Source organism: Plectropomus leopardus, chromosome 8 (genome assembly GCF_026936395.1).
Source record: "Plectropomus leopardus strain MGB_pleo_1.0 chromosome 8, ASM2693639v1, whole genome shotgun sequence".
NCBI lineage: Eukaryota > Metazoa > Chordata > Actinopteri > Perciformes > Serranidae > Plectropomus > Plectropomus leopardus.
In genome coordinates this window covers 7165927-7180810 of record NC_142183.1, presented here as the reverse complement: position 1 = coordinate 7180810, position 14884 = coordinate 7165927, and the positions used below count along the sequence as shown (strand labels likewise).

At 37.1% G+C, this 14884-nt stretch overlaps 1 protein-coding gene across 4 annotated transcripts in view; it reads left to right on the top strand.

Moving 5' to 3' along the window:
• ldb2a (LIM domain binding 2a) overlaps window positions 1-14884 on the top strand; it is a 120593-nt gene that overhangs the window by 24477 nt on the left and 81232 nt on the right. For all 4 annotated transcript variants that reach the window (XM_042493547.2, XM_042493546.2, XM_088080809.1 and 1 more), the window contains exon 2: window positions 3819-3921. In XM_042493547.2, the coding sequence (XP_042349481.1) occupies window positions 3819-3921 (103 nt within the window). The remainder of the gene's footprint in view (window positions 1-3818; window positions 3922-14884) is intronic.

Genomic DNA, 14884 nt, shown 5'->3' with positions numbered 1-14884 from the left:
AGCTTTACAGAGCACGGTTGTCGTAGTTGCACAGTGACAAAGGGCTGCTGTGTGTGTGTCTGTGTGTGGGGGGGGGCATGTTGTTCACCCTTCACTTGACTGTCAATCCCAGGAGCTCCCGCCCCCTCATGGTGCTGGATTATGGGTTGAACTCGATCTGAATGCGGAGTAGCACCAGAGTCTGTCTGTGTTGTCCTGGTGTGTCACTCTTCTCCGTCAGTCTCCTCTGAAATAGATGTATTCATACGAAACAGACACCACACACATGCTGGCTGTTCACACCTGCTGATTCTCACAGTATGACACAGTTAGTCAAACACACACAGACACACACGGCAGCTCATGCAGTCCGTTCCCAGTGGACAGCTGGCCAGTGATACATGCACATACACAGAAAAAAATACTCTGGCATGTTTCCACATATCCATTTGTTGTGAGTAAACTGTTCTGTCAGTTAAACAATTACAATGATCGATCTAATGGGGGCGCTGTAATTACTGGATAGCATTTTCATAACAACACATGATGTTTTTGACACAGCTGGTCCAGTTTTTGATGAAACTTGCACCATTGACACATTTGGCTCACTGTCACGGTGCTTCGATTTTTAGAGTTATCTTGTTAAAGTGAAGAGGATGGTTGTTTGAACATCAAAAGGCCATAATTGTGCCAGATTTTGAGGAGGTATCACATAAACTAACCTGTTATATTGTTTTATTCCAGCAAGCCACATTGACTGCTATTCTTTTTATTTCTGAAGTCTCCCCCTGACAGTTTTTAGAACTCTTTTTCTTGTAATTTATCTCCAATGAAATGTTCAAATTTCTAAAAATTAAAAAAAAGAAAATCTGAACAGCAGGGGAAAATAAACTGTGTCCTGATATATGTTTGCAATGTAAACTGCTGTCCAAATAACCTCCCCAAAGTTATGTTTTAAAAAAATTTCCATAACTGCAGCACCACTGCTTCAGTTTAATTGAAATATTATTTTAATATTATTTTAATCAACAACAATTTTGATAATTGGTTAATAAAGAAAAATGTCAAAATTCTGCTGTCTTCAGCTTCTCAAATTGGATAAATTCTAGTCAACAAATGATATTTTTATTGTTTTAAAGCTGAATTTATATTATTTTTGTAGTAACTGTGTATATATATATATATATGTGCCAGAATCACTGTCAATTTAGTTTTTAACAAACAATTTGTCATCAATGGGCTCTGGAAATTGTGATTGGCATTTTTCACACTCTTTTTGTAAATTTTAATAACCAAATGATGAAACAATTGATCATTAAGACAGGTGTGAGATTAATTTCTTTTTAAAAAGATCATTAGTTTCAGCCCATTTTGGCAGAATGATGTATCTTGTTACAGTTTTTGGCATGGTCTTTTGGGGGCAGAGAGAATGTATTATTTTTTGATAGAATTTTGATAAAAAGTATAGCATTTGTATGAAAATTGACACATATCTTACAACTTTTTCTTAAATATTTATCTGCACTTCCAAAATGCCTCATAATTGTTAAAAGTCCACTCAGCCTCAGTTCAGTCTGTAGTTCACAGTTCAGCTGATTGGTTTGCCATGCAAAAGATAACTCAAGATCACTTACTGATTGACCAGGTGGGTTTTGGTCAAGATTTAGGACCACGTCTCTTCCTCTTTGCATCAGACTCACCGTGTTTGAGACACATTGACCTGCGAGGCGCCCCGGTCGCTGCTTATTGGGCTTGACACTGCTCGATGGTGACAACACTAATTGTCAACATCTGGAAAGTGCTTGCCATCCCTCAGCCCTACGCAGAATGAAACGTAGTGATCTGTCATAACGTGTCAGAGGAAATTAGCGTCAGTCGAACGTCAGTGGGTGGGGGGACGAGGGAACGGGGGGTGAGAGGGTCGTCCTACTGACATTATCTGAGGTTTTTGGGAGAAAGGGGAGGGGGGGTAAACGACTCTTAGGAGAGTAATTTCAGGGCAAAGAGATTTACATGAATGTGTTTTCTCACAGAGTTTGCTCTGTCAGCTGCTTCTGTTGCTCTTCAAAACTACTAGCAATAATACTACAACTACTACTATTATTTTACCTGTTCTACCTCTACAATAAGGCCTACTGCTAGTGTTACTGTTGTTACTATGACGATTGTTAATGTATCTATTGCAAGCCTACGGCTACGGCACTACTGTAAATAATAAAATAATAATATATACTATTACTACAGTTACTGTTGTGATGCTTGTACCATGGCTATTAATACTTTTAGTGGTACCGGTACCACCACCACCATTACTACTACTACTACAGCAATTACTAGTCCTATTAATGCTATTACCACTTCTCCTTCAGCTGTAACTATTAGTCTACTGCCACTACAGCCCTAACCAAAAAGTCTACTACCTTTACAACTACTGCTACCACTAATATTAATACTAATGCCAATCCCACTAAGGTTCCACTTACACTTAGTACAACCACATCTATCTACTAGTACTATTACACTACAGTTACAACAGCCACTGATGATGCTGCATTTACTGCTACTAATATGATAAGAACTGCAACAGGTGCTATTACGAACCATATTGTTAGTATTACTGCTCCCACTACTGCTGCTGGTACTACAACTACTACTCCTTAGGTATTATTACTGCTTGAATGATACTGTTACTGTTAGGCTGCTACTATGGTTGCTACTACCACTACTTTTACTGCTTTTGAATACACGTCTCCCGCCATCACCTAACTAATGACATTCAAGTGTGTGTATTATTTAACAAAATCACTTGCATATGTTTGTTTATTTGCATTTGTTTATTTATATAAAGGAAAATAACCATAAAATCAAACAAAAATTTACCATCATCACTACTACTAGAAATAATAACGACGATAATGATAACAGTAACAATAACATAAGATGTATAACAATGATATGAATATCACTTTGAAGGTAAAAGTGAAATCTCACCAGCTGTACAAAGTAGAAGCAGCAGTGAATTTTAAAGCTGTTGGACCTCACCTTGTAATTCAGACTTGTAGGAGCCTCAGGCAGGGCTCTCCCAAAGTCCAGGCTTAAGAAAAGTAAAGGGTGTTACCAGGCTTTGGCTTTACATCGACCTGTATGTGAGGCTTAGGCCAGCAGCCAGCATTGAGATCACTTTTTAGAACCTGATTTATGGACTCATTTCTATATTCATTTTATTTCTTCTTGTAGCTGTTAGCCTTTGTTCTTATCCTTCCATATTGTGATGTCTTTTTATGCCCCTGTCATTATTTGTTTTAAGCATACAATGCATTTGACTGCTTTACGGTTCATACTTGAACCCTTTTGTCAACTCAAATGTAAAAACAGTGATTTAAATAAAGCTCATAAAATCCATTTTAATGAAAAGCAACAAACGAGCCAATGTACAATAAAGGGAATACTTGGCCTGCTGACTCCATATATCAAAAAAACAAACCAAAAAAAACAATGTTCTTTTTATATCTTGTCTCATAGAAAAGCCTGCATGGTCACAATATCTTTGTCTTATCAGAATGAATCAATATTGAATTTATGTAAAAAAATGCAGCAGCACAAGACCAACAACCTGGATAAAGGAAATTCGCTGGGTTATTAAATAATAAGCCAAACTGAAATAACCCGTAGTCCTTTAGAAGACAAAGGAATACCTTTGGTAACATGCTTTTTCATACTGCATGTTCTCTGTATTTAGAGATTTTATGACAAAAGATAATCACTAATACATAGTGTTGATGAACCCTGATGAAGTCTGGCTTTTGTCTAACTGTTGCATTCTTTTTGTCCCTTAACAGGAAAGTGACAGTTTGTGGTGGGACGCCTTTGCTACAGAGTTTTTTGAGGAGGACGCCACTCTCACACTCTCGTTCTGCCTCGAAGATGGACCAAAGAGATACAGTAAGAATCCTTTTAATGTATTGACAAACCACCAACATACAATAATCACGCCATTTGATTCTAGATAATTTTGTTTTTTGTTTGTTAGTTTGTTTTTTGAAGAAAAGTCAATTAATTATGTTTAAATATATATTTTTTAGCTGAGTTTATGTTAAAGTGGAAAAACTCGCTTACTGGTGATTTGTGCATTTATGATTTTTCAATCTACACAAACTTCACCAGGCATTATTATATGTTTATATTTTATAAATTCTGGCATCCCAATTTTTTTTGAAAGACTCTCAAACCAGCAACCTCCTGGAAACAGACCCACATCTGTCAGTATGAAGTTGCAGATGTCACAAAAAGAGACAATTTAGTGACTAAGAGAGACAAACCATTAATATATAGCAGTGAAGAATTTCAGAGAAAAATCACTCAAACTCAGACACATCAATCTGTGGTATTCAATCATTCCTATCACTGATTTTGTGATCAAATAGGGGGAAAATGTTATCTGGTATTTCCACTTTGCTTCAACCTGCTTTGTCTACTTCCACTTAAAATATTTATTGCATAAATTTCCCAAAATGCCTTTTAACAACTCTACAAAAAAGTGTGAACCCAGAAAGAAAAGATCTGTACCTCTAAGTGAAACATTTCTGCATGGTGCTCTACTGTGCCTCCTGTCAGTGAGAAAATTGGTATCTCTCCCTCTTCTAACAATAGTTTCTCTCTGCATGTGATTGCTGAACATTGGTGCAACATCACACGTAACAACTGGTAACCTCTTTCTGACAATTTCATCACAGGGCCTCTATTGTGGCCTGTGCTTTTTAAATAAAGATGTAAATGTAAACCACAGACTTGAAAATAGGCAAATTATTGGGTATATCTGTATTGAAATGCTTCACAAAACATTTGCTGTAGTGCACAATCATAATGGTGGTTCTTTATGACAAGAGTGTTGCTATCTTGGCACTCTTTACCTAGAAGAGTGCAGAACAACCTGATACCATATCTGTATTGTAAATGTTTTATTGTTAGTAGAGTTGTGGGGTTGGAGGAGTCATGTCGGGCTTGCAGGGCTCCAGATGTAAAAGCTGTGTTTATTTTCTGCACAGACGGTGTTAGGTGACTCACAGTGTGAGCACTTTAAGGCTTGGACGGACATGAATGTCTTTTTGTTGAATCATTAGTAAAAAAGGAGAGCGGGAGTGTTACAGTATATTTTGCTCTTTGGAAAAAAAGTCAATTGGATACATAAAATCATTGGGGAAGAAGTCAACTACAACTCCAAAGAAGCATTTCAATGATAAACGTCCAATTATAGACTTGAAAATTATCATAATGATTACATGGTAAAACATTTAACAGATTAAATCAGTTGAGTTTTTTATTCTGTCTTTTCAGATTAATTCGACAAATATGGGTGATAGGGAAAAAATAAAATATCTCAATATTTTTTTCAGAATGATATTGCGATGCTATCATAAGGATAAGTACTGGTGCTTTCACAAAATTTTTATCGATGAGATACTACATAAATAATTATCAGTAATGTGGATATAAGACTGAGAGGGTAAAGCCAAATAATACAACAGCATACATCAATTTACATCACTTTAAAACCAGGAAAAGACAATACCTGCAATACTACAGTAGACAAAATTTAAGACAACACCTAGTCTAATATAATGATATCTAGGCCTATTATGACATTTTCCTCCCAAATTCAACAACAACAAAAAATTAGCTACAGCTCTGATTTTGCGGCTCTCCATAGTGGCTGGGGCACATTTGTACTGACTATTTAGAGCCAGATACTATACCGAACTAACAGAATAAAACATGATTTCTTAGGAACAAAATATAAATTATTAAAACTGATGGCCCTAACACAAACCTATAGTATCCTCATATTATCTAGGCCAGCCTGTTGTTCCTTAAAGAACATCAAAGATAGCATACATTATATTTTTCAATGGCTCTTGTCACTTTGAACTTTAAACTCCTGCAGTTATGCCGTGCTGTAGGCTACGCATTGAGACAGTTTTTTTATTTTTACTGTAGACTAATGGAAATCATGTCACCTTTAAAAGAATAGTTCAACAGTTTCTGGGAATTTATGATTTCACTTTCTCGCTGAGAGTTATCTGGGAAAATTAATTCCAATCTCATGTCTGTGGGTTATGTATAGCAAGGAGGCAATTAGATTAGCTTGGTCTAATGACTGAAAACAAGGGGAAAAAGCTAGCCTGGCTCTGTGCAAAGTCAAAAAATATTCCTAACGCACACCAATTAACATGTTGTATCTTGTTTGTTAAATTTGAACACTAACAGAAATGTAAAAACATTATCAAGTTTTAGGTTGAGTTATTAGCTGTAACTATTTCTTGATGAACAACAGCAACTTCATGGAATCCTGTTGTGACAGTGAGGTTGCCAGGCAACCAGCAGTGACACTGCAGCAAGAAAACCACGTACCTCCCTCCAAATTCACATAGAAGTAACAACTAAAGGCAGATTTATAGTTGTGTGTCAGCTTGATGCAGAGCCTACACTTTATGCTATGCACATTGCCTACGCTGTTGTGAGCATTTATACTTTATATTTTATACATTTTATACTTGCTAGTCGGCGGTGAGGCTTTTTAAAGTGCTGTAAAGTTAGATTGATTAAAAACACACCTAAATTACACATAAAACATGGCTTAATTGTGACAGTTTCAAACACAAGTTCACAATTGGCTTTACTATAACTCGCAAGATTCACAGACGAAACACAATTTCAACACAAATACAACATGCTAATGTTTTTAGCATAAGCCTAAGGCATTTTACATTGTATGAATTAGCCTAGCAGCTAGCAGAGCTTTTCTTTACTCATATAAACTTACTAATTACAGAAGGAAATGAAAATGTCTGAGCTGATCACTATGGGGGACTTTAAGTCACTTTTAAAAGACAGAGAAAATAGCACTGGGTTGAAGTGATTGCTACCCCAGTTCTCACTGAAATTGAAAGTTGCACATATTAATGTGGCATTTTAACTGAACGTTGTGCTCACTCTTTGTAATGCGTGATAGTTGTATTTGTCTGCTTGTTTTTTTTTGTTGTAACAGTGTGTTATGCTCCCCTTTTGGCCGGGTTGTTCTTTAAAGAGTTTTTTTTTTTTAAATTCAGCTCAGTTACAAGATACAAGGTTCACCGACAAAACAATAATGTTATTTTAGACACGGTTTCCCCTCTAATACGACACGCTAATGTTGTTAGCACAAGCCTATGACATTTTACATTGCAGAAATTAGCCTAGTGGTTAGCTGTGTTGATTTGATGTATGAATCCCACTTCAGCTTTAGAGGAGGTTTTGGGAATACTTCTTAACTTAGAGAGTCTTGAAAGCTGCTTCCTTTTTTTCCCTGGCTGCCTGGCAACCTCAATGTGATGCCAAGATTGGATTAAGTCAGTCTTATCCTCCAAAAATAGATACAGCTTATAACTCCCCCTAACATCATGTATTTTTGTTGTTACATTTTTATTTGTGTCCAGTTCAGTCCAACAAACTCGATACAATGTTTTGAGACTTTGGTAGACGTATTTTTGAATTTTAGATTTAGCCAGGTTAGCTGTTTACCCCTTTTTTTCTTTATGCTATGCTAAGCTAACTGCCCCCTGGCTCTAGCTTCATAGCTTTCCATACTTAACGCACAGACATGGTTACAACCACACTTGGTTTTGTGTAAAAAGAACTCAAGTTAGAAACACCAAGACTGCTGCCGCGGTATGTGGTCTCAGCAGCAAATGACAGAGCAGAGGCTGTTATTGAGTTTGTGATATTGTCCCCTTCATCTCATCTGCATAGGTTCGTGTTTTGATATCTGAAACATATTGAATATCACACAGACATAGATAAGGACGTGGTGCTCTGAAATGAGCAGATGTGTGTGGTGTCCGCTGTGTTTGTGTGTGTGTTAGTGTGTGTGTGAGATTCAGCTCAGTCATGGAGGAGGAGAGAGAGAGAAGACAGAGAGAGGGAGTGGAGGATTGTTGTGAGCCGGGCCCCGGTTTTGCTTTTCAAATGTAAAAATAAAAATCCCCAGTGGTGTAGAGACGGTAACCCTGTTCCCCCGGGAACGGGAGGCTTAACACCATGGCGATGATGACTCACCGTCAGTCGCCAGCCTTTCTCGATTCACATTCAGGTGCGCTAAGTTACAGACATTCGCATTCACACACACACACACAAACACAAACATCATCCAGGAAAAATCCACCACCCTCGTATGTACCCAGGTACCGATTTGACTCAAGAGAAAAACTAAGAATGACACCTTGTGAAAGTGATGTTGTCTCTCTGTATGCATCAGCAGCATTATATATAGAGAACAACAGCAGTGAATCAAGCAGCAAGTGATTGTTAGCTACAGTTTAGGGCTTAATAATGTCATTAATTTTAAATACAGCTACCTTACAATGATTGGGAAGGTAGGACACCTTCAGTGCGTTGCTCAAGTCTGCTTTAAAGTTTTTGGGCAGAATGACCTGTTGGTAAACTCATATATGATGATAACAAAACACAAAATCATCCAGAGTCCAGTGCTGGCTTCATTTCAGGAGTTAGAAAACTAGGAAAAGTAATCAAAACATTTTAATTGTGCATGCACATCACTTATTTTTTGTTATTCTATCAGCTTATGGTTTAAAACCAATTTGGTTTACCTTGATATTTACTGTCTATTTTAAGTTATATCAACACTGTTTGCTAATTTTGTTGCAGCTAAAATAATAGGGCTACAACTGAGCATTTTTAATATTGATTGATCTATCAATTATTTTCTCAATTATTTAGTTAATTTGGTCCAAAAAATGTCAGAAAAATAGTGGGAAAATACCCATCCCCAAGTTTCCTAAAGCCCAAGCTGACTTTGTGACATTGCTTTGATATTGCTTTTTTATGTTGCCTAGTCCAAAACCCGAAGAGCTTACTCTCACAGAAAACCAGCAAATATTCACAAGTGGGAAAGTAAATACACTGATTTTTTGGCATATTTGCTAAGAAAACAAAAACTATATATTGAAACTATTATATTTTCCAAATATTATATTTTTGTTGATGTCAGTGGATCTGCTCATTGTTTAGTAAAGAATATTGGACACTGAAATCCCTTATTTTATAACAAATCAGTGAAAGATTTAACCTTACACATTTTTAATTTTTAAGTGTATATATTTCAGCTTTACATTGGGTTTGAGACACTTGTATACAAATACTACCTCCTGCAGTGCAGCTTTTTTCACTTCATAAGGTGAACAGATTAAAATGCTTTTTTAGTGTGTACTCATTTCTGAAAGGATGCATCACAACTTCAGTCTGCAAATAAAATACAGTTATTCAAATATTTTAAAAAAAGAGAACGAAAACAAGACTTCAGCTACATTTAAATTGAATTCTTTGAAGCAAAGTCAGTTTAGCACACTGGGCAAATGTGAACTAAATATGAGATGGAAATTATGCACCATAAGCTGCAAGGATTTTTTTACTCTGTGACTATAGAGTGTGAACATGGTGGTGACAAAAAGACCCAGACGAATAATGTATGTAGATGTAAATATTCTAATATGTACCTCAGCATTTATATTAGGGGTTTACACAGTGTTTGAATATGTTGGGGGTTTTCGGTAGAACTCCACCTTCTCTCCCTGAAGATTTTCTTCTTCACCTTTTCTATTACACAGAATCATTCTTGTGGCACAGAAATTTCTGTCCTGTGTGTTATCTGGGGGCTTTGGACTCCTGTATCCTTTGTTGTTTTTTTTTATTTGACTGTTGGTAGTCCAGAAATTTAAGCTCACTCTGCTCATTGTGAGTCACTCTGAACAAGAGCATCAGCTAACTGCCTAACAAATAAAATGTAAATGTGACCGCCAGTGGCCTTACTCTGAGATAATCCTTGCTTGCAGCCCTGTGAAAAGCGCACATATACATTATACATACGTGTGTGTGTGTGTGTGTGTGTGTGTGTGTGTGTGTGTGTGTGTGTGTGTGTGTGTGTGTGTGTAATCGCCACGCAGGTCAGACCAGCACTGACCAGTGGAGATGTCAGGATGTGGAGAGTGGTTAGCAGTGGTCATATATACGTGTCAGAATAACAAAACAAAAGGTTGTAATATTTTTTAGTGGAACAAAGTCTCTGTAGACAGTTTGTACTGAGTTTTACAAAATATTCATAAAACGTCTCAGTATGCAGCAGTGGTATGTGAATCCTAAGGCTGAAGTGTTGTATTGTAATTGAGCATAACATTATAGAGCTTATTTTACTGTGACACATTTGTCATAGCTTTTCTTATCTAAAGAGAGAATATTTGTATCCTGAAAGATCAAACATACTAAGCCAATGAAAGGGCAAGTCTATATATATTTGTTTTTTATTATACAGCAACAGCATACAAGAAACATATATTTGAGGTTATTTTCAATAAATGTTTATTTAATATTCCATTAAAACAGTCATAATGTATTTATTAGTCCACAGGGAGACTTTCTGTGCAGTGCATTGAGGTATAAGTGTAAGAACTCCAATCCTTGTTGAAACTGAATCATATTTTTTGAGTCATACAGCAGCTTATACGATAATTACAAGGAAACAATCATCTCTCTCCAGTCTGAGGTGCTCTAATTTCATAACATTCAGCGGAGGAAAAATAAGAAAAGCCAATTTGCCTAATCTGTTTTTTTATTGCATGGACCTGTGTTAAGGTGTTTTGTAACTCGTCTCTAGCTGGTTGCCACTGCAGCCTCTCAGAGGAAATAGATCATATTGGAAATGCCTGCGTGTTAATTGTTGGAGGATGAACATTAATGCGTTTATGTCCTTCACGATTATCGGTTTCTTTAAGATGAAATCACTTATGATCCTTAATGAAGGCTGATTAATTAGTCGATTGACAGAAAGCCCATCCTCAGCTTTGTCAGTTTTGATAATTGCTGAGTTATTGTTAATGCTAAAATGCTGAACATTCATTCTATCCTACTTTTAAAAATGTGAGGATGTGCTGCTCCTCTGTTTTATAAATTGAATATTTTGGGTCATGGATTGTCAGTAGGACAAAATAGGTTATTTGAAGACTCATACTCAGTGAATTTATAATAGTTTTTCCTGTCAATTTTCAGACAGAATGATAAAGAAAACTTAATGTAACATAAAGTATAATTTAAAGAGATGCGTTGAATCTGCCACTGCTCATAAAAATTAGGGGTTTGATTTTTTTGCAGACAAAAGACCAAAGCATGGCTGTTAAAGGTGTTAAGAGAGCGTCCTCTCAGCTGATTGTGTGATTCAAACCAGCAACCTTACGGGCATGAGCCTGTTTCTCTCATTTCCATTAGTCTAACTCTTGCTTTAAACTATGATAAATCCACCTCACTGTGGCTGTAGACTGTATCTCATGTAGTGCCAAAACAATTTGTAGATTAAGCAATTAGTTTTCATCAGAAAATTAGTCAGTGAATTGTGAACTGATTAATTGTTTAACAAGCAAAAATGTCAATCATTTGCTGAATCTGCCTCCTCAAATAAGATGACTTTACTGCCTCTCTTTTCGAAATAAATATCTTTGAAATGTGAATACACCACCTTGGGCTTGGGAAACTGTAATGGACAGTTTTCACTGCTTTCTGACATCTTACTGAACAATTATTTGATGAATCAGGAAAAAATCTTATTGGTTATCAAAATGACAATTAGTTGCTTACTTTTTCTTTAATTCAGGGTATTTTTCAGTGGTTGCTGTGGCTAATATTTCCCCCAAATTAATGGCAATTTTACTTTTACCAGCCGACAAGAGGCTTAAAGATAGAGAACCCTTAAATGACAGTTTGGTGAAATGGCAGAGATTTGACCGTCTGGCTGCCGTCTGAATAATTCCCCACCCCGCGTCATTAAATGAAAGCAAACTTCACCAGATAGTCTGTTGTGTCTAATTGTAATCTACATGTATCAGTAACAATAACCATGTCAGAAGACGGTATAAGCAGCTTATCCAGACAGATTGCATTATTTCTTGCGTCGCCTTGTTCTCACAAAGATCTGAAGAGCACTAAATGTGAGCCATGAGAGTTTGTAGTTCCTAGTATGTCATAATATTTTATAGCGTCTTTGGAAATAAAACTTATTAAAGCCTCGTATTGCTCTGACAGTATATTGCTTTGATAAAAGTTAATATTTTTAATGTGTGCATCGTGTTTCATCTTTGGAGGGAGAGTGTTTTGGTGCATTTTTGTGTACCCTGTACGTGTTTAAAACAATTCTCCATTGGTGCAGGCCAATTATTGTTTTCTTCGCCGAATATTCAGAATCTCTAATTATACCCACAATTGCCATGGCCTTAACATTCGCCCCAGTACCTTGTCTGGCTCTGCAATCTATGAGGCATCTGATGAAAGCCGCACTCCATGATGCAATCAAAGAGCAAGGCTCATTTTAGAAGTAGTTCAAACAAGAGAGGGAAAACTCTGCATGTTTAGTGGGCTGATTCAGGGCAAACTGCGAAACTGATTCACAACACATTTACAATTCATCTAGTTATTCTTGCATTGCGGCACGCAATAATTGCAGCGATAAAATGACCACAGCTAATAATCTTTAAGCAAGCATGAGGACATAATGAGGAGGAAGAAAACATGGGGAAACTGCTTTAATACGTGTGAAGGCATGAACCAAACTGCCTCTGCTGAGAAGTGAGCTTAACGAGAGACTCACTTGGTGCTATGAATTTAAACTGGCAAGTTTTTAATCAATAAACAGTTTATGTTTTATATCTTTTCTAAGGCCAGTCGTTCATATACAGCGACATAATAATGAGCAGTTTTAGCAAGTCATCGTTTAGTCTGGTTGTATCTAAAAATATCCTTCTTATATAACATTACTTCTTTAGCAGATTTTCTTCCAATTTCTTCCTTAATTAATGCTTCAGTTTTGTACATAAAACATAATGTGCGTATTCATATCGTGTATAGTCTGCAGTAAAACAGGACTGACTGAACCACACAATAAGTGTGCTGTAAAATGAAAACAATGCGTTAAAAGAGGCTAAAAAGCTGCACAGAGCTGCAGGGTTGCATAATAGTTCTTTGCTGTTGCATCAATACAAATGACCCCCTTCACATCACATGTAGTCATTTCACTTCACATTAATAAAAGAATTATTAATTCAGCTTTAATGAGTCCTCAGTTCTGAAATTAGGTACACCACAAAGCCTTCATATAATGTGTCTTCAACACAACACAAGCTCATTCCTACAGCTATCACAATGTTACTCTTGTCAAGTGTACCTGTCATTTTATATGTCACTACTATGTCAGTTTATAATGATGTTAGTGGCCAGTTGGAGTCAAGGTGGCAACATATTTTAATAATAGTACAGCTAGGGGTGGTAACGAGACATTGATCTAGAGCAATATATTAATCCAGAATCCATTAATACCAATAAGCTGACAAGCTCTATGGTGGCAGATGTGGTTAACCATCTGAACCGCTGAGGGTGGTAAAACAGTTGACAATCAATAGTTTTTATTTCTGTTCATTTTTTACCTTTGTTTTAAATTTACTTTTTGTACTATCTGGGATTATTATTATATTTTATTCGATTCTCTGTTATTTTCCAATTTTTACTGTACATTTCCACTATTTCACAATTCCTCTGGCCATGAAAGAGGTCTGTGGGGTGGGATGGGGTTAGACTGAATAAGGTTTATGGGTAGTGGTAAGGTTATGATAATCTTTGTAAAAAAAATAAATAAATAAAATATATATATATATATATATATATATATATATATATAGTCTGTTACAGTTTGATCAATTTACCACCATCTTTATATTGCCTTTACATTGAAATTCCCATGGCATGTCTGTGTAACCTTTACAGTCCGAGCACACCTCTTTCCTGAACAGAGAGCATCTCATATTAATCACAGGCCCCTGAGTAATCGAGTCGAAATCATACCCTGATCAGCAAATATCCTATCGATGTTCAAACGATTGATATAATTAAATATCATGGTGAAACTTGTGACATACCCCCTATTCCAGGCCAGAGTCAGCCCAGTGTTAAACTCAGTATGTCTAGGCCCTTAAACATAATCCAAACGATGTTTACAGACCGAGTTAATACAGTATTTGTGTGAAAGAAGCTGAATGGAGGTCTGAGATAGAAGGATAAGTCTAGTGCTGAGATCTGACTCCCTTTCTGTTGAATAAAAGATTGACAGCGGAGGGCTGGGAAGGGCTTGTTGGAGGGAGGCTGTGTTATTGAATTGGGTGGTGGAATGAAGAGAAAGAGAGGTGGAGTCCCAAATGAAGGTATGGGAGTGGTGCAGTGTCGGGCCCGTCTGTCTATTTATGTGTGTGTTCATGTGCGTGTATCAATGCATCTGTATCTTATTGTGAGTGTGTTTTCTCTGTTCGAGCGGCGGCAAATGTTTGTGTGTGAATGTGCATGTGTAAGTGAGTGTGTGTGTGTGTGTGTGTGTGTGTGTGTGTGTATGTGTGTGTGTGTGTGTGTGCTGGTGTGAGAGTTAAAGGGGGACGTCGATGCTTCTGTGGAGGGGGGTTGTTTTGAAAGGAGGGGGGGTGGTGGTGGTGTGCGAGGCTGCTTTACAGAGAGATGGATAGGATGGATTGAAGGTGTAGAGCGGTGATTGGCAGGCGGGATGATGCGGCCCTGGCTCAGCTGCAGCGCTGAGATGTAGGCTGCTGCTGATTGACAGTCGGGGCCGAGCCTGGGAACCACATCGCTGGATCGGCCGCAAAGAGAGACAGAGGGAGAAAGAGAGGAGACATTATAGATTTAAACCAAAACATGTAGCCAAAACATTTTGCTGCGCGTTCTGTTCCTGGATAGTTCGACACTGCCACCTATTGTAAAGCTTGCTCGTGGTATTTTCATGAGATTTCTGTTTGCTAATGAAGCTTTATGTGTT